This window comes from Alligator mississippiensis, chromosome 10, assembly GCF_030867095.1.
Source record: "Alligator mississippiensis isolate rAllMis1 chromosome 10, rAllMis1, whole genome shotgun sequence".
Lineage (NCBI taxonomy): Eukaryota > Metazoa > Chordata > Crocodylia > Alligatoridae > Alligator > Alligator mississippiensis.
The window spans coordinates 54,865,135-54,892,142 of record NC_081833.1 but is presented as its reverse complement, the minus strand read 5'-3'; the positions used below and the strand labels follow the sequence as shown (position 1 = coordinate 54,892,142).

At 42.6% G+C, this 27,008-nt stretch overlaps 1 protein-coding gene across 1 annotated transcript in view; it reads right to left on the bottom strand.

Annotated features, from left to right (window-relative positions):
* ITFG1 (integrin alpha FG-GAP repeat containing 1) overlaps nt 1-27,008 on the bottom strand; it is a 234,549-nt gene that overhangs the window by 49,094 nt on the left and 158,447 nt on the right. The window contains exons 12-13 of the mRNA XM_006271204.4: nt 21,359-21,467; nt 3,015-3,058 (exon numbers count right to left, since the gene is read on the bottom strand). Coding sequence (XP_006271266.1) covers nt 3,015-3,058; nt 21,359-21,467 — 153 coding nt within the window. The remainder of the gene's footprint in view (nt 1-3,014; nt 3,059-21,358; nt 21,468-27,008) is intronic.

Sequence of the window (27,008 nt, the reverse complement as noted above, 5' to 3'; positions counted from 1 at the left end):
ATTATGATTCTTAATTAAAAAATGAAATTTACAATGCCAAGAATTAAAAAAAAATGCAACAGTACAAAATAACCTACCTCATAACAAAACTTGAGGAATTATAAAGGAACAGTGAATGTTCTTGCTTAGAAATCCACAGCATTAATGAAAATTTTCAAAAAAATTAAATGTATTATTTGGTATTAGGAGTGCCTAAAAAAAATATAGATGTATATGCACTGTAACTGTGGTCTTAGATAAGCCAAAAACATTTTCCATTATACTGAAAAGATCTGCGTCAGAATCAACACGAACATATTCTCTTACTGGGGACTCAGATAATGTAAAAAAGGGACCATTTGTAATAAGGAGACAGCATAAACCAAGTACACTCTTTATATTTTTCTGCTGCCAATATAGGTGTGATTTCTGCCATCTATTTTGAGAAGAGAAAGCAAAGATTATGAAGAGCTATTGAAAAGGATCAGAATAGTGAAGAAAATCAAAATGGATAAATAGGAGGCAAATATTTCAAATGCAGCAGAGCCATAGGGACCTAAGCTGTCAAGTAAATCAATCTGAAAGCATTTTCTCAATCTGAACTTTATTCAAACAACAACAAAAACAACTTTCAAAATAATTTCTTTAAAAGCAAGTTCAGGCTTCTTTTGAGGCTGTACCATACAATACAGTTTATTTTTGCTAATGGGAAGAGGGTTGAACAAACTTTCTCATAGTGTCCTTCCTAAACTCTCACTTTTTCACCTGTTTTATGCTGTCTTATATTGTACGTGTATACAAAAGCATGACAAGATCACTAGCAAATCTAAAGTTAAGAGTAGTCAGTCATTCAAGATAAAGGAAAGCTTAAATCCTTTATGTCAGGTATGACATTAGTTGATACTCATAACCAAAATGACATTTTCTCTGTCTTATGATGAATATTTAATTTCCTGAAAAGATAAAAGTGCAGGCAAGAAACAGACTAAGATTTCAAAGGAGTTAAAAATTACCACTTTTTCAAAATTGAGGGCTGATATTTACTGATTTCAAAGACCCCTTTAACTTAAAAGTGCTGTTTAAAACTGAAAATACATATATGAACTTCCAAACAAAGAATGCAGTGAAAGCTGCTGGATAAATAATTCTGCAGCCAATATATATATTAATAAAAAAAATAATCGGGTGTTTTAAATTTATGTAATCTCTTCTTGGGGGGAGAAGGGAAGGTGCTTAAAAATAAAAAATAGTAATTGTAAAAAATAAAAAAGGGCTTGTTGACTGACACATGGTGAACAATAGGCTGGATTAAAAGGGAAATAAGAAAGATGGCAAAAATACGCAACATGGTTGAATGTAAAAGAATCCAAGGGGTTTTAGAAAGAGACAGTGAAAAATTCTGCTTTTGTCATGCTGAATTTAAAACTGAATGATACCACAAAATCTAGGAAGAGATTTTTTAGAGGGACAGTTGCAGAACGGAGGCTGGTCTGCACCTGGCACTGTTCAACACAGAGAAAGTAAACGCAGCCATGAGAACATAGTGCAAAGCTGAGCTGTCCAACTGGTGACCATGGCTGCTTAACACTCACAAGGAGTCAGATTGCAGTCCTCAGACTCCTGCCGAGCTGCCACTCCCTCCACCGCTCTGGCCAGAGTCTCTGCACCCCCATTTCCCTCCTCCAGCTGCCCCTCTCATTCTCCACCCCAGGGGGTGGGACAGTGAGGCGAGCAGTGCAGGGAGCTGAGAGTACAGGGTCACGTGGGGAGGTTGGATGGGGCTCGTGTGGGCGTTTGCACTTGTGTGGTACACATGTGGCAACCTGTGCAGGAGTGGGAGGGAGAGTCCTGTGAGGGTGCACATGGGCGGAGTAAATTACACCTATTGTAGTAGGGATGGGGGGGGGTAGCAGTTGTGTGCCTGTGCAGTGCAGCAGGTGGAGGGGAAGGTGGGGAGTTGTGCAGTGTAGCAGAGGGTGAGGTGCACAGTGCAGCAGTGGGAGGGAGGACACGGCACAGTAGAGGGGAGGGGGGAAATGTCCATGTAGCTTAGTGACTTGGGGGACACCAACAGAGGGAGAAAGGGATGGAGCGACTTTAAAGAGAATCCTGATGCAGATGGCTGAGAACTGAAAGTAAAAGGCAAAATTCCATGCTGATTTTGTGCTAAATGGCTTTATGTTATGGTAGTAAACACTTTCCAAATATTTTTGTTAGGGGAATTATACTTACAGACAGTATTATTTAAGTCAGTGGTACCCAATTTTTTGGCCCCATGGGCCAGATAAGCAGTACCTGGTTGGTCCACGGGTTGGATCCAGTCTCAGGTTGCTGCCCAGGACTTGGAAATTTGGCAACATGGTAGCAGTAGCAGCATTAATTGCCACTGCTCCTCTGCTGTCAAATTTCCAGGCCCATGGAAAGGTCTGCGGGCCAGATGACCTGGCTCCAGGGGCTGGATCTGGCCTGCAGATTGGAGATAAGCACTCCTTTTTAAAGCAAATGTTGAGTAATATTTAACACTTTAAATATGCTAGAATAACTTACTGTTACATATTAGGAACGCACTCAGTATGCACTTTGAACATCTCTCACTAATTTCACAGAAGATTTAAGATACATGTCTTATAATATACTGGCTGAGTTACGTTCTTTTTTCCATGCATTGTTCAGACATGTATTTATAACCCATTATACTTGGAGGGCTAAGATATTTTATAGTTACAAAGACCATTCCTTAGATAACTGCCTTAATAGATGAAAAGAGAAAAGTTAGTTCAATTCTGAAGTAGGTTCTTGATTCCCCAATCAAACACATAGCTTGCTTTCAGAAATGCATGTTCTTTTTTACTCTTCTCCTTCCCTGTCCTTTCACATACTCAGCCATTTGCACCCACTTCATTTGGTAATCTAGACTGCAAATTCATGTGAGTACTGTTTGTCTTGTACATATCTGGAAAGCACTCAGCACAGACAGGCTCCAGTCTAACTGGGATAAGAGAACTAAAGTAATGCAAAATATAAATGAAACTTACTGTTATTTTCCGAGGGCACTCATTAGAACAGAGGCCACTAAGAACTGTGGAAAAAAAGAAAGTGGGTTTATACTTAATATATTGTCAAACATATAGTAAGCATTACCTGTCTCTGAAATCTATTAATATACAGTATAAATTCAAGCCCCTCTATGCTGGCACATTTGGGAGTTCATCTGTAGAGAGAATAAACTATCATTTAATATATGTTAACATTTTAAAAGATCTTATTGATCTGCTTAAATTATGCTGCTTTGAGGAAGTTAATTAGCTAATCACTGTTCTATGTAACTGATTGGTTAGTATGGTTCCAAAGATAGATTTGCCACTTATGAAAACTGCAAACAAATTAAAATGTATGCCAAAAGTGTATTGTACCCTTTGCTCATTATACTTCATTTCCAAATGGTTAACCCATAGTCCTTATATAGTACTTAACTTTCCTCTTTAAAACTGGGTCAAATAAATCTGTAAAAACACTTTAAATACATGATGGTTACAAAACTATTTGTATTTATAACAAATTGTAAGAAATCCATCAAACAAAAATTTCCAAATTCTTCCACATCCTAGCAGTACGAGAGTATTGTTATTGGGAGATGAATCTAGTTACAATAGGCTGTAAAGAGATGTAGCACATTTCTCCTGGAAGAAAGCCTCTGATCTCTTGATCTTAGTTCACCGCTGTGTTGCACTTCAAGGATAGGGACAGAAATTACATATAAACTGGTATAAGTGATTGGAAACCAGTTCAAATCTGTAACACAGGGGAAGTTTAATGTGCATAAACTACTTTCAAAATGGCTGAAGCCAGTTTAAGATAAGCCAGGATGGATTTAACCGATTTAGGTTAAATTGATTTATTGAACTTCTGTCCCAGATCCCCTCCAGATTCAAGTTAATTAACAGTACCCCAGCATCCCAGGATGCTTTGCACCTGCCCTGCAAACACCCCCTTGTAGGGTGGGTGGGCTAGCCTTGACCCAAGCTATTTGCTCCAGCTGAGCATGGAGGTATGCTCTAGCAGCTTCCTCTCCCCACCCAGCCTGGGCCACTGCAGGCGTGTGGCTGTATTTCCGGAATCAAAAGTGAATGTCTGTTCACTTGCTTATAGGTTCAATTTATGCAGTTTAGACAAACTTGCAAAGATTGAACTGATTCAGCCTTCGGCTTTTGACTGTCTGTACTCAGCCAATGTAGCTGTAAGTGTGCCGGGTAAGATATCCTAGCACTTTTTTTCTTGGGACATTGCTGTGTGCATCTCTAAGTTAATTGTGGCTCATTTAATTCAACTGCCCTTTATTCCACAGACAAACATGCCTGGCTCTATGGTCTTCCTGGCTACCTACTGGCAGAGGAGAACCAAGGCAGCTTGGAAATACTGAGTGTGTTAAGGGCTGTGCGGTTTTGATCCGAGTCAGAACCTTGGACAATTACAACTGCCTCAAAGGAGACATTTGTTTGCCATAAATAAGCAATACATTTGACAGTTGTTTAATTATATATTTAAAATGTTACTAGATTACAGAAACGTCAGTTGCGTGTTTATAATAACTTAGGGAAAGCATGAAAGCTCTCTGCTAAGTGATCCAGTGCATTCTGTCACATAATGTAATAATATTAAAAAAATTCCAGGAACATCACAGCATCGTATTCTGCTGCAACTTCCTGTGACACATACAGATTTCAAATGGCAGCAAACTGGCTGAATGGCAGCCTGGAAATGGCCACCTGTTCTGAGAAGGTGGAATCTAGGAGATCCAGGCTGCTCTGCAGCAGCAGCCAGATCTGTACCTCACTTTGTCATGCAAGGGAGGGGATATAGGATATAGGCAGCTGCTGGTGTCAGTGACAGAAGCCATGAGAAAGCTACAGGGAGCCTCAGATCTCACCAGGGTGACCAGAGAAATAAAGGAAGATTTTATATTCTGGGAAGCATTTCTGGAGCCATGAAGGTAGACATTAATCCGGTGATCAGTCAGATGCCTCTGGGAGTACTCATAAGGACACTGGTGTGTACAAGAAGTGGCCTGAAGGACAGGCCCGGGCAGAAATTAAGTAGAACCCCTTCCTATTTTTCCCCAGTATTATTGACAGCTGCTAGTTGAGGTGAGGTTTTTAGAAATAAGCCACTTTATTTCTAGTATGACAAGCAGACAGTAGTACACATCATAAATGTATAGCTAGCAAAATCTCCACAGATAAGGTAGAGGATAAAGGCATTTATATTGCTTAGCCTTCTGTTTAATGCTCTCTTTTGGGCAGTATGTATTTCAAAGCTCTGCTACAATCTCAGGATGACAAATTCTAAAAGCTTGTGCCCATTTGCCAACTAAGGCTCTTGCGCGGTGTCTCACTGGTTATGGAACTGTGTCAACTGATAGATTTAAGAAAACTGTTTCCACAAGGGCATTTACAAGACTGGGCCTGTTAATACAGGAGCCCGGCAGTGGCGGCAGGAGCCTACTGGTGGTGGTGGGAGCCTGGTGGCGGCAAGTGCAGAGCTCCCAAAGAGCTCCTGTAAATGTATAAAGTGTATTTAAAACGTGGGCTCGGCATTCACGAATATTTGAAACTGCAAATGCCAAACCCGTGAATAGCGAGGGTCTCCTGTATAATTTAGAGCTGATAAAAGACTCCAGTGCATTTGTCCTGTCCACAAACTTCATCTTGGGAAAGGATCCATCTAAAATATCAGGTTATCTTGCTGGTTTGCCTTTTTTACCACAGGCTGACGGGATATATTGATACTTGTAAAGTATTCTTATTGAGGTCTTTACAGGGATAATCCAGGAGTAATGAGTGGAAAATGACAGGCCATGGAGTTTTTGATAGGATTAAAACAAACCTTATATAAATGGGCAGTTGTGGAACAGAGGCTGTTCTATTTAAAGCAGCACTTCTTGTATGTTTTGGTCCTCTCAAGATTAGTGAGCTGATACCACAGACAGCGGGGGACGTACCAACTTCAGCACACACCTAGAGCTATGTGTAGTCTGCAAACAGACATGTCCTTGAAACTGAGGTATCCCAATCCTGATTTAGGAGGGAGGAGCCCTAAAAGAATTGAGATAAATGCTTAGATAAAAGAATTATGCCCCCATGGAAGTCTTTGGAACCATATGGAGCCTGGAGACAGACCTCTTATTTTTTTATTTATTTTGACAACTCCTCTCTGATCAGGGGCCAGGTTGCTGTAGCCTCCATCTGTCTCTATCTGGCAAATTTCAGTATACGTTCCATTAGGTTTGGGACAGCAAAGGCAGCAGCACCGGATGGTTGTGGCAGCTGGGCACAGGCAATCGCACTGTAACAGGTCCTCTCCTTGACCTACTGATGGGCCCCTTGCCTTCATTACTTTGTGATTGGAGGAGGCAGCAGAAGTGAGGTCGACAACTAGACCAGTGGTCTCCATCCTTTTTATGGTGAAGATCACATTTTGTAAGTAAAGGGCACCCCTGGATCTACTGCCCCCCCAGCCCCTGCCCCCTGGACAAGCTTCCCAGGCTCTGACCCTACTTACCCAGCCTGGCCTGGGCAGCAGGGGGCATGGCTCAGCCCAGCCACATGCATCCTGCTGCTCCCAATCATGGAGCCTCTGACAGAATGAGAGACTGTCAGAGGCTCCAAGATCAACTGGTTGGTGACCACTGGACTAGACTAATAGGCACTAAACAGCATACTGGAGGCACAAGCAGGCAGGTAGGTTACCGCTTCAAGGCTATAGTTGTATGTCTTTAGTGGGTCCACAAAAGTGATTTGTTGTAAGACTGATTTATGACTTCTATACTCACTGAGGAGTGAGCTACAACCACAGCCCCTCAGTCTGCAGATCTGTCATTTCAAGGTACAAGTATACCTGTGTGCATCGGTGGTGGTGGCAGTAATGAGTAAATTTGCGTCGGGAGTTTCCAGTGACATGACATGGTAGCTATCTCTACGCATCAAAGCCACTGGATCTGAATGGTGCCTTTAAAAGGGTCTTTCACAAGCTCTAAGATCTCGGGTAGTAAGGACTAACTTCAGAAGAAGCTGGCGGGGAGGGGGGGGAAAATCACCTCATCACTAGAATTCAAAATATGTGGTAGAAAGCACAGTTGCTCATTTTACTTGGTAACAGGTAGTTATACACAGTGTCTTAGTAATACAGATATTATATCTATATCTATCTATGCTTATGCATTTTCAGGGTCAAGACTTGACTTCAGTTAAAAGATGCAATGGATCTTATGCTTAGTTTGGTCACTACTATTAATTTAATTTTCTAGAAGTTTATTTACACTAGGGGTTCCCAAACCCTGAGGGTATGCAAGACTTCTTTAGGGGGTGTGTGCAAGAAAATGTATAATGGCAGATTTAATTTTCATTATAATTGGCATTTAAGGTTAACATATAAAAACATGCAACTAGGGGGAGGTGGCAGCTAGTAAACCTGGAAGGGGGTATGCAATAAGAAAAGTTTGGGTATCTCTGATTTACGCAACACTCAGCTTCATCTGTAAAGGCTGTAGTCACTGATCAGTTTATGGTGAGTCAAAAACTATTGCAAAACACGTATTACATAGATATTTAACTATAGACTAGGAGAAAGAAAAGACTTATCTGAATTTTCATTCATTCTCTAATGTGACAGACTTTTAGAATTGGTGACATATTTATAATCCTTACATTAACTGCTGTTATAGAAATTAATCTGTGATGACTAGTTTATTCAAGGAATGGTCTGTGTAACTATGAAATAGCTTAACTTTCTACATATAATGGACTATAAATATAAGTCTGAACAACAGATGAAAAAAAAGAACTAAACTCGGCCAGTATATTGTAAGAAATATATAATTAAGCTTCCTGGGGAAATTAGTGTGGGATTTTCACAGAGTGCATAATGACTGTGTTTGTATCCTATATAAAGTGAATACTATAAAGAACTAAGTAAGAAAAAGCTTGAAATGCATTTCTAAACACCCATTAGGAATATTAGGTTCTGTTTGCCTTTTTAAAAAAATTAAACAATTCCAGATTTTAGTTATAAAAGTGTGCCACTGGCTGAGAACTAGCCTAAAGGGCCAAAAACACATGGCCTTTTCCATCTGCAAAAGTCTGCATGTATGCATAGAAATGTATACAGGTTTCCCTTGCCAACCACGGGGTTTAGGTTTCTGAAAGTTCCTGTGGTTAGCAAAACTGTGGTTGGTAAGACAAAAGACTTATGGGGAAAATGGGGTTAGGGACTTGAATATGAATATTTTCAGCGTCTGCTGAAGCCGATTCCCCTGTAATCTTCACATTGTGGACCCCAGGTCTCCTCTTAAAGTTTTCAAACCACCCCTTGCTGCCTTGAAAACTCATGCATTCACTTGAGCCTTCACCCCCCAAGTTCTGGATGAATTGGTCATAAATTCGCTTTGCCTTCTCACGTGTCACTTGGCTGCTCAAAGGCACTTTCTTCTGTGTCTGGTCTTCAATCCAGACACTAAACGCTTTTTCCATTTTTTCTAAGCTATGATCACGCAGCATAAAGATCACTTTAGCACTTCCTGGTGTACCATTTGCAACACCAGCCTTAATAGTAGCCTCACTTTTCTTAATGGTTCTCACACCAAAATGCCTCCCTACATTCACCACACTCTTTCCACATGCTAGACGATCCAACAACTCCACTTTCGTTTCCAAGGACATCACTTTTCTTGCCTTCTTCACAAGTTGCACACCTTCACTACTCACTCATTTAGAGGCCATGATTAAGGGCAAAATGCAAAAATCACAAAGACATTGGGAGAAAAATGCGGTGCATCTGAAACTGGATGTTAATGGCATGAAGCACAATGTGAGACTGAGTATGTGAGGAGATGGGAGCACCATGGGTGGCTAGCAAGAGCGTGGGTGATTGGAAGTGGCAGGTGGCGGGCTGATGCGTGGCGACGGAAAACAGTGGTTACTCAAAACTGTATACCCTAGTAGCCAAAACGGTATATAGAATGTTAAGGATGGACACTCAAAGCCGTGGTTGGTGAGGGAAACTTGTATTGCATGTATAAATTTAAATTTCTATGTTCAAATATTTTTTTAACATAAAAAGGAGTTCTGTGGAAACAGTGGTTGTGCCATGTTCTAAATATATGAGACAAACAGAAAAGGATTTTGCTTTAAAAAATATTTCTGGCCCATTGCTTTATCTGCATTAGTACCAAGTAGTTCCACTACTTCAAGCAAGCAATGAATCATAAATATGAAACGAATGAACACACATAATGGATATTCTTTAGGTAGCCTTTACCTCAGTTCTTCTCTTTTTATACATATAGCATTGTTACAGATGTACGGTTATTCTGTTTGCTTCTTTTCTAAAAAGTCCCATATTTGCAAAGTTTAACTCTTATTTACTTCATGTTTACTGTGCAAACATATTTAAAACACTATTCTGCAGTGTGACAGCATCTTCTAGGCACCTGATAGACGTTACTGACCATGAGGACTGAAGCAGTTTTTAGGGGAGAGTTTACCGATAGAGTTATACTGGTATAACTTTCTGTGTGTATTCTTTTTCCAGTGCTATATTTTTGTTGTTGTTGTTAGGCGGGAAGTGGGGACGGGGAAGGAAAGAGGACTTGGAGTTGAGGTTCCAAAGTAACACAATGTAGGATAAGGCACCTGTTCTGGTATGAAAACATTCACATGGTTAGGTCATAGAAGTATAAATGTTACAGGCTAAAATTCACATTACACATTGGAAATGCTTTCCCAGACAGAAAACCTTTAAATTTATCTTTATATTTTTCACGCTCTGGTCTGTTCTGCAGCCCTAGCACAGTCTCAGTAGCTCTGGAAGCCTATGTTACAGAAGCTGTTTCAGGCTGCCTAAAGCTGCTACAACACTGCAGGGGGTGGCCAAAAACTGTGGCATACAAGCTGTAAGTAGCTCCCGGGCAGGTTAAATGCATTTCCCAAATAAAGAGAAGTAATTAGAGGGGAAAAAAGAATGTTTTTATATATGCGTTAATTATTTGTTGATTTTATTCAGTTCATGCTTCTTATTTATTCCAAGGCAGACAAGGCTCATCGGGTGAATTTGATACTTTTTATTAGACCAACCCAAATGGTTGGAAAATAGTTATCAAGCAAGCTTTCGGGTTCAAAAACCCTTCCTTATTCCTTATTTATTCCAATTCATTTAACTACTTACTATTTGAGCTGGGCAGTGTGAGCAGATCACTGACCCTGGGGCACACACATTTCAAAAGTTACGTGTCCTATAGATCTCAATGCCAAGATTTTGCTTTGTGGCTTAAATGGCTGGAAGTTTGACCACCCCAGCATGTGCAAAGGCCTAGATCCTGACATGTCCTTCCTTCTGTCATTCCTCTTACCAGCCCTACCGCCAGGATTCTCCAGGATACCTATAGCACACTTACTTATTTTTGAAATGTTTCTCTTTCTACCCTGATGAAGTCTAAAAGATTTAGACAAACAGGAGGAACTGATGGAACATACAAGGAGAAGCAGTGAAAATGAATAGAGTGTTTTCACAAAGTGTGCACAAGAAACAAACAATACTAAAAAGGAGAAAAAAATTCTATTTCCATCCTTTCACTTACAGTAATTTGCAGAAGTGTGGTTTAAGTTGCCCCTCTAAAAAGAAATGTAAAATCAATATTGCATCTTTCAACACTTGATGAAATAGCTTGCTGACTATGGGGAAAAAAGGCAAGGTTTTCATCAGCTGGCTACAAATTAATCTCTCATTCATTCTTTGTTTTTCCCTTCTAATACCTCCAACATCTGTCCTACAGAACATTTTATCCTTGTGCCAATATTTAAAGGGTTCAACAATATGAAACACTGTGGGCGCATCTACATGAGACTTTTTCTGTGGAGCTGACTAATTAGCTCTACAGAAAAACATCACTCTTTACCAACTTTTGGCAAGCTGTCGAGGGCTGCATGGATAGCGCCCCCCTTGACAGGTACCCCACCCTGTGGTCACCTTCTTGGAACTGGAAGTCCTGCCCCTAATCTCTGACCTTTGCCACTGGAAGTCCCCCCGCTTACTCCTGGAAGTTCTCCTTTGGGGAAGAGGGTTTGCCGTCTTAGGGGGAAAAAACCAAATTATATATTAAAAATCAAATACCCATAATAATATATTTTAATTAATTAAAAAATATATTTTGGTCCTGATTTGTGTACGTTTCTGCTGTATATGTAGAAGTGATTGCATAAGAGCTCAAAATGCAGTCTTACTCTTGTATATTGTGTGGGGTGTGCAGGAGTGTGAGGGGACATGGGTGGGTGAATGTGGGGAGCTGTGGGTGGGTGGATATGGGTGTTTGTGTGGATGTGTCTGTGGGTATGGGATTGTACAGGGCAGCTGGCAGGTGGGCACCAAAGTGGGGAAAGTGGCAGTGGGGGAGGTGGAGGGAATGGAAGTGAGCGGTGTGCAGAAGTGTGGGGCCTGAGCCGGTGTCCTGGGGCCCAGAGCTGGGTGGGGGCTGGCAGGGGTCTATGGAGCAGGGATGGGCTGCCAGCAGGGAGAGAGGGGAGCTAGCCAATCGCTTGGAGACTTTGGGCCAGCTGCGGTATGCCTTGGCCTCCCGCTCCTTCCTGCCATGTGAGGCAGAGTGGCCCAGGTGGTACACCTCGGGGCCACCCGTGTGGTTATGGTGGCCACGGGGCTTGGCAGTGGCAGCCTTGGCAGAGGAAGAGGACAAGGTAGGCTCAGCCACTGCCGCCTTCCTTGTTGCCGCACTCACAGTGGTGCTCGCAGGGCCGTTCACAGGAGTGACAACTGCCGCCGTGGTGCTCCCACTGTGCCTGGCTGCCATGCTCTGCCTCCCCATGTGGCTGCCACTGCCAGCCCCGCACTAGTTCCTGCAGATGCTGCTGCCGCCACCACAATTGCTGTTGTTCCAGCTGCCTTGGCCTGCTGTGGGGATGGTGTTGAGCACAAGTGGTGCTCAGGCATGGAGGCAGGGCTGCAGTGGTGGCGGCAGCCCGGCTTCGTCACCTGGTGGCAGGTGCCCGCCACTGCAGCAGCAGCCACATGGTAAGATAGAGTGCAGCACTGCGAGCGAGGTGACAGAGAAGATGGTGGCAGCTGAGCCCACCTCGCCCTCTTCCTCTGCCGCAGCCGCCGCAACCACGCCAGCAGCCCCGAGGGGTGCTGTAAGGGCCACTCTGCCTTGCTGCTGCAGTGGTGGGTGACTGCTGCCAGGCTGCCCCTGCTGCTGTGGCTCTGCTGCCTCAGCTGAGTGCTGCTTGCATTCTGCGCTATACCCACAACAGGCCAAGGTGTCCGTGGCAGCTGGAACAACAGCAATTGCAGTGGCAGCAGCTGTAGGAGTGGGCCCAGTGGTGGTAGCCACATGGGGAGGTAGAGCACAGTGACTGGGCACAGTGGGAGGTACGTGGCCACAGTGACTGCTCTCATGAATGGCCCTGCAAGTATTGCCATGAGTGCGGTGACAAGGAGAAGGTGGCAGTGGCCAAACCTGCCTCATCCTCCTTCTTTGCCACTGCCGCCAAGCCCCTTGGCCACCACAACCATACTAGCGGTCCTGAGGGTCGCCGCAAGGGCCACTCTGCCTCACACGGGAGGCCAAGATGTACTGTAGCTGGCCCAAAGCCTCCAAGCCATCGGCCAGCTCCCCTCTTTCCCTGCTGGCATCCCAGCACAGGTCCATAGAACCCTGCCAGCCCCCGCCTGGCCCTGGGACACTGGCGCAGGCCCCGCGCTCCTGCATGCTGCTCGCTTCCACTCCCCTTGCCCCCCCCAACTTTCCCCACTTTGCTGCCCAGCTGCCAGTCACCCTGCACCATGTGGCTCCTGGCTGCATGACTAGACTATGGAACTTGGCAGAAGCTGGCCTGGTCCCGAGGACTGGGGCAATTACCATGGTCCTCCCCTGCCTCCCAGTGTCTTACCTGAATTTCCCGTGCTGGCACAGGCACGAACAGCCCCACGGTCCCAGGCCAGAAGCCTTTGTTAGGCTGGGGCTTCTGGCTGGGGGGGGGGGGGGGGGGGGGGGGCAGCGCCGGCCAGGCCATGATGTTGCAAGAGCCTGCTGTGGCTTCCCCTGGGTCCTACTGCCCCTGGCTCCTGTCATCTAGTTTTGGTAAGAAAGGGCACTTTTTCAGCATAAAACACCTTAAGCTTTTTTTTTTTTTTTTGGTCTGGTGCAGGAGCTATGCATTCTCTCATAGTACCATATCTAATAGGCCCTCTATTCATGTTACATTTATGCTGCAATTAATGTGCTACATGTGTACTTAATTCAAGGCACCATAAAATGGGAAACAAGCCACAAAAAGTATTCTACATATACAGAAAATTATGTAGACATTTTTATGGCTTGTTTGAATGTCACCTTAAATTTAATGTGTGGCTGAGACAAAATCATCTGATTATCAGTCCTGAAGCCAGAATCACACATGGGTCTGGAACTTGCCCTGGGACCGACAATCAGCAGACTGTTGGCCCCAGCCCAAGGCTGAGGGCAGGGGAGTGGGGGAGGAGGGTAAGGGGGAATGACATACTGAAGGGCATATGAGCTGGGGACTTTAAACCCTGTGCCAGGGGTGGATGGATGCTCTACTAATGGGTTCTTTATAAATTTACTTTCCAAAAGATTGTCTGAACACTTATGTAGATTACATTACTCATACAGTAACGTAGAGTATTATTTTTATTTAACTGCAAGCTTCCATTAACATGATAGATCATTACAGTCTATCAAGCTAACAACCTAAAGGTTAAGGAAAGGTAATTAACTGTACTAACTAATGGTGATTATTGCAAGCCACTGTGTTACTAATCTGTGGATTTACAGGAGTGAATGATTCGCATGCTACCATTGAAATTTCACTTATCATTTTAAAATTACAGTTAACAAACACCCACTCCCCTATTAAAATGTAAAGAGGCTAACTCACAAAAGCATGGATGTTCTGTGTAAGATTCACTAATTCTCTAAGGCTAGAAATGGATGCCCCCAAATAAAGCAGATCAGCTATGCTGCAATGTGTCATGGCACAGCTGATCCACTTCACTGGATGAAAATGCACATCATCCCCTGTCCTGCCCTTGATGGTGTGGAACAAAGGAGCTGTGATCTCTCCACTTTCTCTGCTCATCCAGACTTGCTTCTGAGGCTGTGGGGGATGCCAGCTCTGTGGTTGCAGGGCTGGTGCTGGGAGATCCTTTTAAGATCCTTCTAGAATATCCCAGTGCTGGCCCTGCAGCTGCAGAACTGGTGATGGGAGAGAAGGATCTCCCAAGCCTGGGTCCTGCAACTGCTTGAGGGGTTCTTAAGCTGCAAGAGTACCTACCTGGGGTGGCTGGAGAGTGTGATCTGCCTATATTCTCCCACCACAGAGCTAATAGACATCTGCTGCAATAAAGTGGCAGAGTCTATTACTACTTTTTGTCGTGCCACTGATTTTCCCATCTATTCAATCACAGCTTTTGCCACCAGAAAAATATTTATGGTGGCACAAATGAGATGGTTGTTTCCACTCTAAGTTCCTTGATACGTAGCATATGAAAGAAGTCTTATTCTGTTTTTCAGTTATTCCATTGTGAGCATCTAGGCTCCACTGAATGTAACGTCATTTCTGCTCAGGCCTCATTTAAAATATCTATGTCCTTACCTCTGAATTTAATTAACTTAAAACACATTCAAGTTTACTTTCAGACACATACAAGCAATGCCTAATGACTTCAAGAAAAATGAGAGTAGAACTCACTCTAAAATAAAATTCTGTATAAAAGATACTCTATTGGAAAGTATCTTACCATTGGAGATATTACCATTGGAGATTCTAATATCCATTAGAATTCTAATATCTAATTTAATTCTAGATTCTAATATCCATTAGAATTACCATATCCATTAGATATTACCATTGGAGATTCTAATATCCCATTACCATGGGATATTACCATTGGAGATTCCTTATGTTGTCCTAATCGGGTAACACAGATTGATTCTTGCTTTACTGCTATGTATTTTTGTATTCACCAAGATAACTCATTAGTGCTATTTCTCATTTTTAGAGCACAAAGACCTATGGAAACCAACATTATATACACTGGCCCCTTCCACATGTTACAGGTATTATATAATTAATTAGCTAATTGCATAGTTGCCTTAACAGCAAATACACATACAAAAGTACTTACATGATAAAAACTCCAACCAGCTGTCAAATTAGATTTTGAAAAAGTGTACTCACTTTATAGCTGGTTGATATCCAGCTTTAATCTGCACATGTAGCAGGGTCTCCCCTGAGGTTGGGAACCCCATCAGCTGACAGGGCTCCCAGGCACAGGGGTGCACCATGCCCAATGTGAAGCCTCCAGACCCTGGGGATCAAGGCAGCCATGATCCTGACAGTTCAGGGGTGCTTGGAAACTCCTGAGTCTTTGGGAACAAGGCAGCTGCCATCTCCAGCACCTGGGGGTTTCATGTACCCCCAGACTCCACCCTAGGGCCCAGGGGTTTTACACATTCCTAAGCCTGGGAGATTGTGGCTGGTATGATCTCCAAGCCTCGGGGGTGGGTAAGGCACCCACACAGCTGGGAGCCCCTCAATTGAGAGGGCTCCCAGTCACAGGAGCTTGGCTCTTGCTGCTGCAGGGGGAGCCCAGAATTAGGTTCCCTTTGCACTGGCAATAAGGCGCAATGAGATCTAATGTGTGATCCCACAATCGCATCTTCTGCCATGTATGCACATGTGGCATGGCAAGAGGTGTGACTGTGTAGATCATGTATTAGATCCCATTGTGCCTTTACCTGCATGTGTAGAGGGGGCCAATGATTCATTTGAGTAGCACACTGAGTTGAAAAAATAAACCCACTATAAAATTACCCACTATAAAATTACAATTACATTGTATAGCTATGTCATATTTATATGCAGATCTATAAAAAGTGTGTTCCCGAAGGCTTTTGGTGACTTAATAGTTTGAAGACAAATACAAATTAAACCAACAATTGTTCTTTCTTGCTTATTCCTCCCAATAATGAGCCTTCTCACTACCTTTTTTAAGTAGTACACAAGATAGCTAAGCAGCATGTTCACAGATTCAAACCCTTTGGGGATAGATGAATCCCTTTGGGGTACATGAAACCCCCAGGTGCTGGAGATTGCAGCTGCCTTGTTCCCAAAGGCTCAGGAGTTTCCATGCACCCTTGAACTGTCAGATTGGGAAGGAGAGGGAGAACGTATGCAATCAAAACCCAGATCTCAGTCCTCCTGATTGCAAATATTCTGTCATTAGCCTCCATCTAGTTAGAGTCCTGTTAGCTCATGCATCTCACCTGCCTTATCAGAGTGATAACACTTTAAGACAGGTAAACCTTAAAGCCCAGTGTTTCAGAAAATTTAAACACAAGCACTAAACTGTACATGGAAACAAGCTGGCAGTCATAGTAGATGATCAAACAGGTGTAATACGCAGCCACTGAGTAACAAACACCTTGAAGTAAGCAGCCCACTATGCTCCCCAGTAGCTGACATTTCTAAATGCACAATTGTGTACTGTGAAAACAATATTATTATAATGTAATCTTGAGGTGAAGAGGAGATAGGCAACTCCATGGAGTCTGTATCTGAAAAAAAAACTACTGTGATTATGCTAGGCACAGATGAAAAAAATGCGCTTAGCTATTGCTGCCTACATGAATGTGTGCAAGTAGGTGGTGGACTACAAGGTGACTCACAGCAACTCTAAATTTGAGTAACAGATAGATACCTACTCTCAAATCAAAGATATCTGTTATTTCTTCTGATTTTCCCCCTCAGTCAAAACCCATAACTCTAGAATATTTTTTCTAGGTTCTGATTAACCAGACTAATCCTCCTCAAACTCAGGTCAATGTCAGACCTGAGAAATCCCAAATTCAGTAAGACATGGAGTTATGTCATCTGTATATGAATGGAACTGTCTTCATCTACCTCTTTACCTAAGAAGCAAAACAAAAGAGACACTGCTGTAGAAGTCTTCCTCTACCATGAGAAATGAAAAAGCTTTTTTCAATATTAAGGACTAAGGATACTCTGGAAAAGTATCAAAGAAAAACAATTTATTCTTATCAGCATTCAGGACACATGGCATCTTTATCAATTTTTTTTCAGGACTACTATGCAAGCTTCTGAAACCAGTCATTACCTATTAAATATGAACTAAAAAAAAATTTCAGCAGCTATGAGCCACATTCAGTGGCAATACACATGCTCTTTGCCCTGGACTAGATGTTAAGAACATTAGTTGTATTGGGGAAAACTAAGAATTCCAATGTGGGTTTTATATAGGAGAAGAATGATTTTTCAAGTAATAACTGAAGAGTAAATTTACTGGATTTGAAGATTACCTGTCCTTATATATTCTGCTAATGCTCTCAGACTTCACTTATTTCTTAAAAGATATTTCAGCCAAGCTTTAAAGTAACACCCAGAACTCTGTTCTTTAGTGACTAAGATCAATATTCTTCATCCTACTGTGTGATGAGCCAAGATACAATCTTAACTTTATTGACCAAATTAGCACTGGCACACCTTGTATAGAATATATATTCAGGAACCCCTAAAAGCAGACCGTATTGATATATTTCTTTAAAATCATGTTATGAACTCTACTACTTGGGACAAAACTAGAATACATTAAGTAGACAATTATTTGTTTCAGGATTATTTAACTGGTTAAAAGATATTTCCTTATGCTTATTTGAAAGATGTATTAATAAATTACTAAAATTCAGTGTTTTACTGACTAATATCTCATCTTAAAGATTTCAAACCCTAAATGGAAAAAGCAAACAAAATAAGGCAAGAGGCGACAAATTCAGGGAAGTGAGAGATAGGAGGGTATTGATGGGCAGACCAAAGAAATAGGAGAGTGCTAAAATTCCTATCAGGGAGCTGCCATTGGACCCTGCTTGTGGAAGCATTTATAGCTGCCTTTGAAGAGTAGAGCAGTTTCCTAGTAAATGTCAAGCTGTTCTCTCACAATTGCCTCTGGGTATTGGGGAAGGGGCAAAACGTTCTGTGTATTCTCCTGTCCATACTAGAATTTCCTGGCTGCTGGAAGGGTGGGATGTTGTTTTTGCTGCTCTGCCATTTCTTTAGTTTCCTGGATGCTGCAGTAGAAATATTTCTATCCTCTATTCTTGATTCTCCTTCCTGTTTGCTAGAGTTCTGGCCTGCAATAATGAGCTTAAATACCTGCCTCTGAGGTTGGTCAGAAGTTTCCTAAAGCAACAGGAAATTGAAATGGACCCAATTCTCTTTAGTTCCTTGCCTTAATACAGAGTTCTGAAGAACAACACTGAAAGCTGGGTGTAGTTGTGCCAGTTTTTACAGTTCTCTGATGCTGCAACCTGTAAGAAAACTAGAAGCAGCAAATGCACTCAGGCTGGTAACAGATTCTGAAAGCATGCTGGATCAGCTGCACATAGTTCATATTTGACAATATTGAGTTCCTAGACAAGAGTAACTGAGCTTTCCAATGACTGGGCTACATTCAAATAGTTATCAGAAAAAACAAATAAAAGAACAACAAGAAGCTTTTGAAAGAACAAACTTCCTATAGTTTTTCTTCCTATGGAATCCCCACTTATTCTAAATAAAGATGATCAATTAATTGATCAGAAGCCACAACAGAACTCAGTTCTCTTGCCTTGCAATCCTAACTACCATAAACATGGCATCTGATGGAGTAGGCTGTAGCCTACAAAAGCTCATGTCTCTCTGAACGAGGTAGTCTACAAGGTGCCATACTGCCCTGCCTAACTGCAAACTCTCAAGGCTAACTAATTTCTCTCTACTGTAAATACTGGTAGTTAACTCGAATATATAATATGGAAGATATGCCTACCCTATCTTCACATCTTTGTTCTAAGCCTGGTCTTTGGATCACACCTCCTGAAAAACTTTCCAGAATGACAAGTCCCAAAGCTGAAAATGCTAGCTAGATGCAAGTTTAAAGGTACTGTATGTAAAATTAACCCTGGGAATGAGTACTCCAGTCGCAGGGAGTTCTTGAATGAATATTTGGAAGCAAGGAGAATTCTCTTTGGTCGTCCTCTCCACATTGGATAGTTCTCACTACAGAATTTATAGAGCAGTACATCATTTCTGAGATATGAAGAATATTTAGTTCTCCTGTGTTGATTTGAAAAGCAACTTAAGTGTTACCGAGAGCTTGCAGTGGCAGGTGAGAGGGTAATGACTGTACGTTTGAGAAAGCAAAACTGAAGGATTATGTAGGAGCTTTCAGTCTTCCTCAGAAGTGACCTCACCTGCTCCAAAAAAATCCCTCCTGCTTTCACAGACAGCATGGTAATGAAAAGGTTTGTTCTTGGAGCTCTGAATATCTCCTTCTCATTACTACTCTCTAGGTGTGGTTCACATTTAAAGTGACATCCTTCTGCCTCCTTTTAAAGTTTTCATTCGACTGAAAGTGCAACAGTGCCACTTCCTCTGCCTCACTATTAAATATAGACCACTATAATATGAGGAAGATTATAATAATGTTGAGGCTGGGGGCTCTTAGTTCAAAGAACAACAATGCTCAAACATATCAAGCACCAAAATCCTCTTGGACAAGGTGACAATTACACAAGATATTTCTCTCAGTGAAAGTAAGATCCCTACTGTATAGCTGAAAGGTGTGTTTTTAAGGTCTTGTGGTCCAAGATAAAGATATGCAGGAATCTGCACCTTGCCAGGGAACTGATAAGAAAACTCAAGAACCATACCTGACAGGAATAAGAGCTTTCTACAATGTAAAGTACTGCCACTCACTTATTTTTCCAAAATGTATTGGTCATGAACAGTAGAAGATCCTTTGCTTCAAATGACTATGCTCTGCCATGTCCCCATTGTCACAGCAACCTTGGATTAGCCTAAGCATCATTTTTTAATTTCCTCAGAGACACTAGAAGGGTGTTTATTACTACAGGCAGTCCTTGACTTACAATGTTTCGAGTTACAACATTTCTAAACTGACACCCTGTTCCAACTTTCTGATGTCAGTTTCGAGTTTACAATGCTTGATCCGACACCACACCATGCCAGCAAACAAGTTTGCTGTGTTGCCCATCTCCCTGGAGAACATCTGTCCAAACTTTAGACACTTTAAGAAAGCACACAAGACTCCAGAAAACCTGCAGCCAAGACTCTTGAGAAGACTCCAGCCAAGAGCCCTTCAAAAAGTCCAACCGAGCCCTTCAAAAAGAGCAGCAAAGTCACCTCAAAGAAGTCTTTCCAAATCAATATGATTACTATTTACAATATAAATACCTTAATGTAGCTATATTACTCATCTATAATTGATTGAATACAAAATTCTGGGTTATTTTTGGTGAAAATAGGGTATCAGGCCTTGGTTCAGGAACTAATCCTCCATTTATAACATGGCTTCCTATGGGAAAATCAGTTCCGAGTTGCAACATTTTAACTTAAGATGCAGTTTTCAGGAACTAATTGTGTTGTAAGTCCAAGGACTGCCTGTACTTTAAAATCTGTGATTAAAGTCCCTACCTCTCACCTTCCCAGATACAGAGCTATACAGCACTGCATACTGATTCAGAAATAAGTCCCTGTTGTACAACAGTGTTTGTATATGGGAGCTGAGTGGTGTTGGACTGACAAAAATGGTAGAATCAAGACCTGAAGGTTAAGGAAAAAATATAATTGCTGTTATAATTGCTACCTGTTCTTTATTGGCTTCATTGGTTTTTACTCTCAATAGTTTGGGAGACAGGGCTACATAAGATTCAATTTGTAGGAAAAAGGACCACCACATCCACTTCTGAGTGGATCTTCTTCATTTAGCATCTCCTTTGGATTCCCAAATGAACAAGGATGCCAAAAGCTTTATCAAGAAGCTGCCAGCCTGGGCTGCGGTGAACCACAAGACTAAGTGATCTTGTAGGCATTCTTCTGGTTCTAGATTTATACATACAAAGCAAAATGAAGGTGTACCTATAGCAAGTGCTACCATCATCTAGCTAGCATGAAGGACAACAACGAAGAAGGGGATAATGCCCGTAAAAGCTGTCTAACACGGAGGGGACCAAGAACATTACTGTAAGAGACTGCTAGCCAAAATACATTTTCTAAATATTTGGAACAAGAAACAACTTTGAGTTGGCTAAAAGAACCTTTAGAGTTGTTTAATATTTCAGAATTAATTATCTGCAACAGCCATATTCCACTTCAGAATGAATTTGTGCATATTATTCTGCTTTTGTCTTACAGCGCTGTCACACTTTGTACACTTTGCCAAATATTTACACTGCTTTCATAAAAATCTCATTTTGATACAATTTTACGTGATCACTTACCAATAACTTTAACAAAATAAGCATCGGCTTCAAAGTTATTCTTTAATGCGTGGATGGCAAAGTCCTTGCCGAAATGCCCTTTGCTTAACACAATAATATCCAATATTCCCTAGGGGAGGAAATTAAAAGGAAAGAATAATCCATTAAAATAAGTAACATCTAAATACAGCAACTATATAACCTAAAAAAAATTAAGAAAATTTGTGCACCTAGCAATATTTATAAGATTCCCAAATACTGTTCATCTCATACTAATCATAAATCTAAGTCACTTAATTTGATAGTTCTATATAATGAATGTGTGTGGTTTTCCTTCCTCATTTTCTCATCCCAAACTAGAGGAGAGTGACCCAGGTACAGATCCAGAGTACCTTTCAGAATTCTAAGCAATTTTTTGCCTTGAGTTTTCACCACTGTTCACTGCCATGTACTCTTCTGAAAGTAAGCCATGAATCCCTCTGGAACCTAATGGTGGTTGGACAGCAAAATAACATCCTTCCATAATCAAATTTTCTTAGAAGCCGCATCACTCAACTTTAGATAAACAAATGGTAAAGCCAGTTGAAAGCATTAACAATTTGCATGTGAAGTAGTTACCATTAAAAAGATACTGGAAATGCTTGGGTAACTGTAGTTTCACTTGACAAATTCTGAATTCTTAAATAACTTCTCCTCTATATAAATAAACACATATCCATAGTTATTTTTTAGTTGAGCCAACACAACAATAAGGGCTTCTTGCCTTTCAAACAGAAATACCTCCAGATTACCTGAGTCTAGTGAAGCTTTTCTTTATTAATTTTTGCAGGGACTGGAAAAAAACAAAAACAAAAAACCCAGAGAAAACAATATTGGAGTGGGTAAGGGGAAATATTATTTACCCATTTAACTATGCTTGCTTGTGTGAGATCAGATGGCTGTGAAAATACTCTGCTTATAAGCAAACATAGTATCTCTATGCAAAACCTGCAGATGGAATTAGTTCCGTTTTACTTATGAGTAGAAGGGTTGGTTAGGTGAATAATCTGTAACTACTTAACCTGAGCAAAGGAAGGTGAAATCTGCCTTTAACTCCAGGATCTTTAAACTGGGGATGGGAATGAAACCAAACTCCAGCACATTTTTAACCTGAGTTGAAACTAATCTGGAAATGGATCTTGCTCAAAAAGTTTACTGAAGGGGTGGAGGCAGGGGTGGAAATTAGTGAAGATATGCATTGTTTAGAGTAAATGCAACTGAAAAGACAACAAATCCAACTCAGTACACTGGCTTGGGTTTCTCCCACAATCCCCCCCATTTTTGTACAGATTGGTATACCTAAATATCCCAGAGTTGCCTAAAAAGAAAAGAAGAGAGCCGCATTTAGATACATTAAACTGCAGAGGGAAATCAGACATACACACTATCTTGGGGAGTTGCAGTGGGTGCTGGCAGGAGTTCAAACTTAACCTGTTATTCTCCTAACAGCTGCTAAGGAACAGCTCAGTACTTAAGGAATATGGTAAAGGTTTAAAGGAAAAATCTAATTTAAAAAAATATAACATCTGAAGTGTCATTTAAAAAAACAACAAAACCTGACTTTGAGAACTCCTTATTCTGAATCTGGACAGACATAACAATTGTACTGGTGTCAAGGGACTCTAATACAAAATGTAACAATGAATTGGTAAAGCAGCCTGATTCTGCAGCGATACAAATGTAGCAAAACCATCCTAACCTCACTTTATCCAGGTCAAAGATAGGGTAAATTGGCTCATTTGTATTACTACAGCAGGGATGGGCAATTATTTGGGCTGGAGCTCACAGGGCTCCAGCTCCTGCTGCCTTCCATTTATTCTGACCTATTCTGCTTGGTGTGATAAGCAGCCACTGTGGGGGGCCCAGTGGGTGGACAGTGGCAGGGAGCTGCAGCTGGAGCTTCATGCACTGGCACAGGAGCCACCCAGCTACAGCTTTCCCTCCCTGGCCTCGCTGGGCATGTGGTGCCTGGTGCACGTCCACATGGCTTCCCCACACTACCTGTTGCATAGAGTGGTGCAGCAGGGGCAGGAGGTGGGGGAAACGGAGTAGTACCTGGGTGGCTGCAATTGCATTGGGATCAGCCTCATTGACAAGCTGCATGAATTGGCTTAGGCTGGGGCCACAGGCAGGTGTGCATAGGAGTGTGGTGCAGGTAGCCCCAGGTGGGAGCAGGCTGGACTTGGCCCTGTGCAGAGCACTGTGGAGGCAGCCATGGGCTGAATACAATCAATTGGCAGCTGCACGCCTATGGCTACACTCCAGGCTCACACACATATAACAGTTGCATCAGCTAGGGGTGTGCATTTGATTTCGATTTGGCCTAAATCAGGCATAGTGATTTGATTAATTGATTTGAATCACTGTCCCTGATTTGATTCGGCTGAATCCGAATCTGAAGATTTGATGCTGATTCAGAGAATCAGCGATTTGGCCATAGACGCAGCTTTAATTGTTTTTTCTACATACCTCGAGGTACCAGCATGGCTTGTGAACGCTACGATGCAAGTAGCGTCCCACAGGAGTGTGAGGGGGCCTTCCATGTGCTCAGTGGCGAACCCAGAAGTACTTCCAGTCCACTTCCAGGTCCACGGGGAGCGCATGGGGGCACCCCCCATGCTCCTCTGGCTCAGTGATCGGCCGCGGGGAGATCCTGGGTGCCTCCCCCAGACCCAGGAGGCACCAGTTGCCGAGCTGGAAGGGGAGGGCAGTGGGCCCCCCAGCAGACCTGGAAGTGGGCTGGAAGTGCTTCTGGTCCACTTCCAGGTCTGCTGCTGAACATGCTGGGGAGCCCCCAGTGCTTCTGTGGGACACTCCATGCGCCCCAGCATCGCAACATTCACAAGCCACCTGCTACCTAGTGGTATGTAGAAAAAACATTTAAAACCATGTCCATGTCCAAATCGCCAAATTTCTTCAAATCAATTCGGAGGGTTCCAATTCGATTCTGAGAGATTAAAAGGTCCTCTGATTCGATTCGGAGATTTGGCCACCGAATCGGGCTGAAAATCCACCAAATTGAATCAGGGACTGAAGCTTCACACAGCTCTAGGAGCAGTTCCCTCTTCTTTTAAAGTGGCTACAAATGTCACTGTACCTTATGTAGCTCAACCAGGATAGATGCACTGAATGTAGCTACGGAGGGACCTTATTACTTTACCTATCAAATTAGGGTGAGTCACAATTCTGACCCTAAGCGAATCAGAAAAAAGAAATACAGATCTCAGAAACCTGTATTTCCAAATAAGGACTGCTTACAATTTATAGCACAAGAATACATGCTTTGCCTGCAAGTACAGGTTATATATTTTCATACACAAATGGCTAACTAGAGCCATAAAACATCCACAAGTAATGAGGCATATCCGATTTTTTAAGCCAGGTCCTTTATTGCAAGTGAGACTGGACTTGGACATTTTGGTTTTAAATTTCAAAAGAGAAGCAGCCAATTTTCCTTTCCATGAGACCAAAAACCTCCTGCTTACTTGAAACTGGGACCTGGACAACCAGGTTTAAGTCTGAGGTTTGTACCAAGATCTAATTTTGGCAGGAGTCTTTATTTATTTATCTAATTTTGCACTTATAGGCAGGAAGCTGTATGGAAAAGTCATACCAATATATCTTTCATTATGTTTAAAAGGAAATATGTCAATTACATAAATTAACATAAAATAACTGTGTGCAGTAGCTGTCAGCTTTACATTCAACAAAAATGTCAAGTATTAAATTCTCTGTAAAATACCAGCTAAATGGAAAAAAATTAAAATAATTTTACATTATAGAGGACAGCAAAAACTTAACTATTCAATTAGACTTTACTTCCAGATAGGTGAAAGATGGAGGAATGAAGATGGTTTATTCAGCGGCTAGATGGACAGCATACTTAATACATGAACTGTGATTAGTTTTGGGATTCAGATCTAGTCAGGGCATTGGGGTAAACAAATGTTTAAAAAAGTGGGAAAGCTGTGTGGGGAGTAACATGGGGGGCGAGTCTGGTGTTATATGGGGACTGCGATGATCACGGTTAACTGTGAGCATCTGGGAAATTCAGTTGGGAGCTTGCATAAAGTGATAGTTACAGGAAAAAGCACACTCAGTAGAAGGATTAGTGTGTTTCTTGCATAGTAAATGACAAGGCTAAAGAAACGATCTTTTACTTGCTCCGAGGTTTAGTATTAACTGTTAAAGTATCTGACTCTAGTGATACTTTTCTCTCATTAGCAAATCTTTGCTTACTTGGCTTAGACAGCCAATTATAGACTATGGAGCCTTTATTCCTGTAGTGATAAAGTTAATGGCCTAGTGAAGCCCCTCTAGTTTATTTGCCTAGAAATATGAACAATGGAGGTTTTATAAGATGATAAACAAGCGTATGAAAGTTAATTTGCAGATGATACCAAGCTAGGGAGAGTAGTATATGCACTGGAGGGCAGAGCTAGGATTTAGAGAGACCATTACAAATTGGAGCATTGGATCAAAAAAAATTTCATGAGATTCAACAAGGACATGTGCAAAGTCCTGTAGTTAGGATGGAACAAACCCCATGTACTAGTACAGGCTAGGGACGGAGTGGCTAAGCAACAGCTCTGCAGAAAAGGACCTAGGAGTGCAGTGGACAATAAGCTGAACATGAGCCAAAAAGTGTGCCCTTGTTGCCAAGAAGGCTAACAGCATACATGCAGTCCTCAGACTTATGACATAATTGGATCCTGAAAACCACGTATTAAGTCGAAACACTGCAATTCAGGACGAATTTTCCCATAGGAACAATATTATAAATGGGTGATTGGTTCCTTTATGACGCTGGATATAGCTGAGACCAGCTGGTAAGTCTGGAAGGGAAGGGAAGGGGAAGCGAGGGGAGGGGGGGAAGGGAAGGGGCATGCAAAGGGCAGATCAATGCCCCTGCAAAGGAGAGATTGGGGCTGGGACAGGGGCTGAGGCAAGTGCTGCCCAGCCTGGGCGGGGAGCATGTGGGATGAAAGCATGGCTCATCTGAGGGGTGTGGGGGAAGAAGAGCGGGGTGGCTCCTGCTGCTGCTGGTCCAGGAGCTGCTCATCTGGTGGCTTCTGCCGCTGGTTGGGGAGAGCTTGGGGGGGCGGCCCCCAGATCTGCGTAGAGTGGGCGGGGCTGGGGCTGCACCGTGCTGCACTCTGGACGGACGGTGGGGACTATGGGGGGGACTAGGGTGAATTTTCTGGTGGCTGCAGCCCCCCCACGGCCCCCGCTCTGCCATCCAACCCGCCCTAATCCGGAGGCACACGCCCCTCCAATGCCTCCTGCCGCTCACCCAGCTGGGATGGGGCAGGCACGAGACAGAGCTGCAGCTCATCTGTGGGGCTTCGGGGCAGCTCCCACCACTGTGCACCGCTTGTCTGGAGGCAGTGCAGCAAATCCATCCTGTGCCTGCCCCGCTCCAGCAGGGTGAGTGACAGCAGCGCCTGCCTGTAGCACAGCACGGTGCAGCCCTGGCCTCATCTGCCCCACGCAGATCCGGGGACACATGCTCCTCCCTCCCCCCCAAGCCCTCCTGGATGAGTGGTGAGAGCCACCAGGAACAGCTCCTGAACTAGCAGTGCCTAGCAGCGGGAGCCACCTCTACTCTCCACACCCCTTGGATGAGCCACGC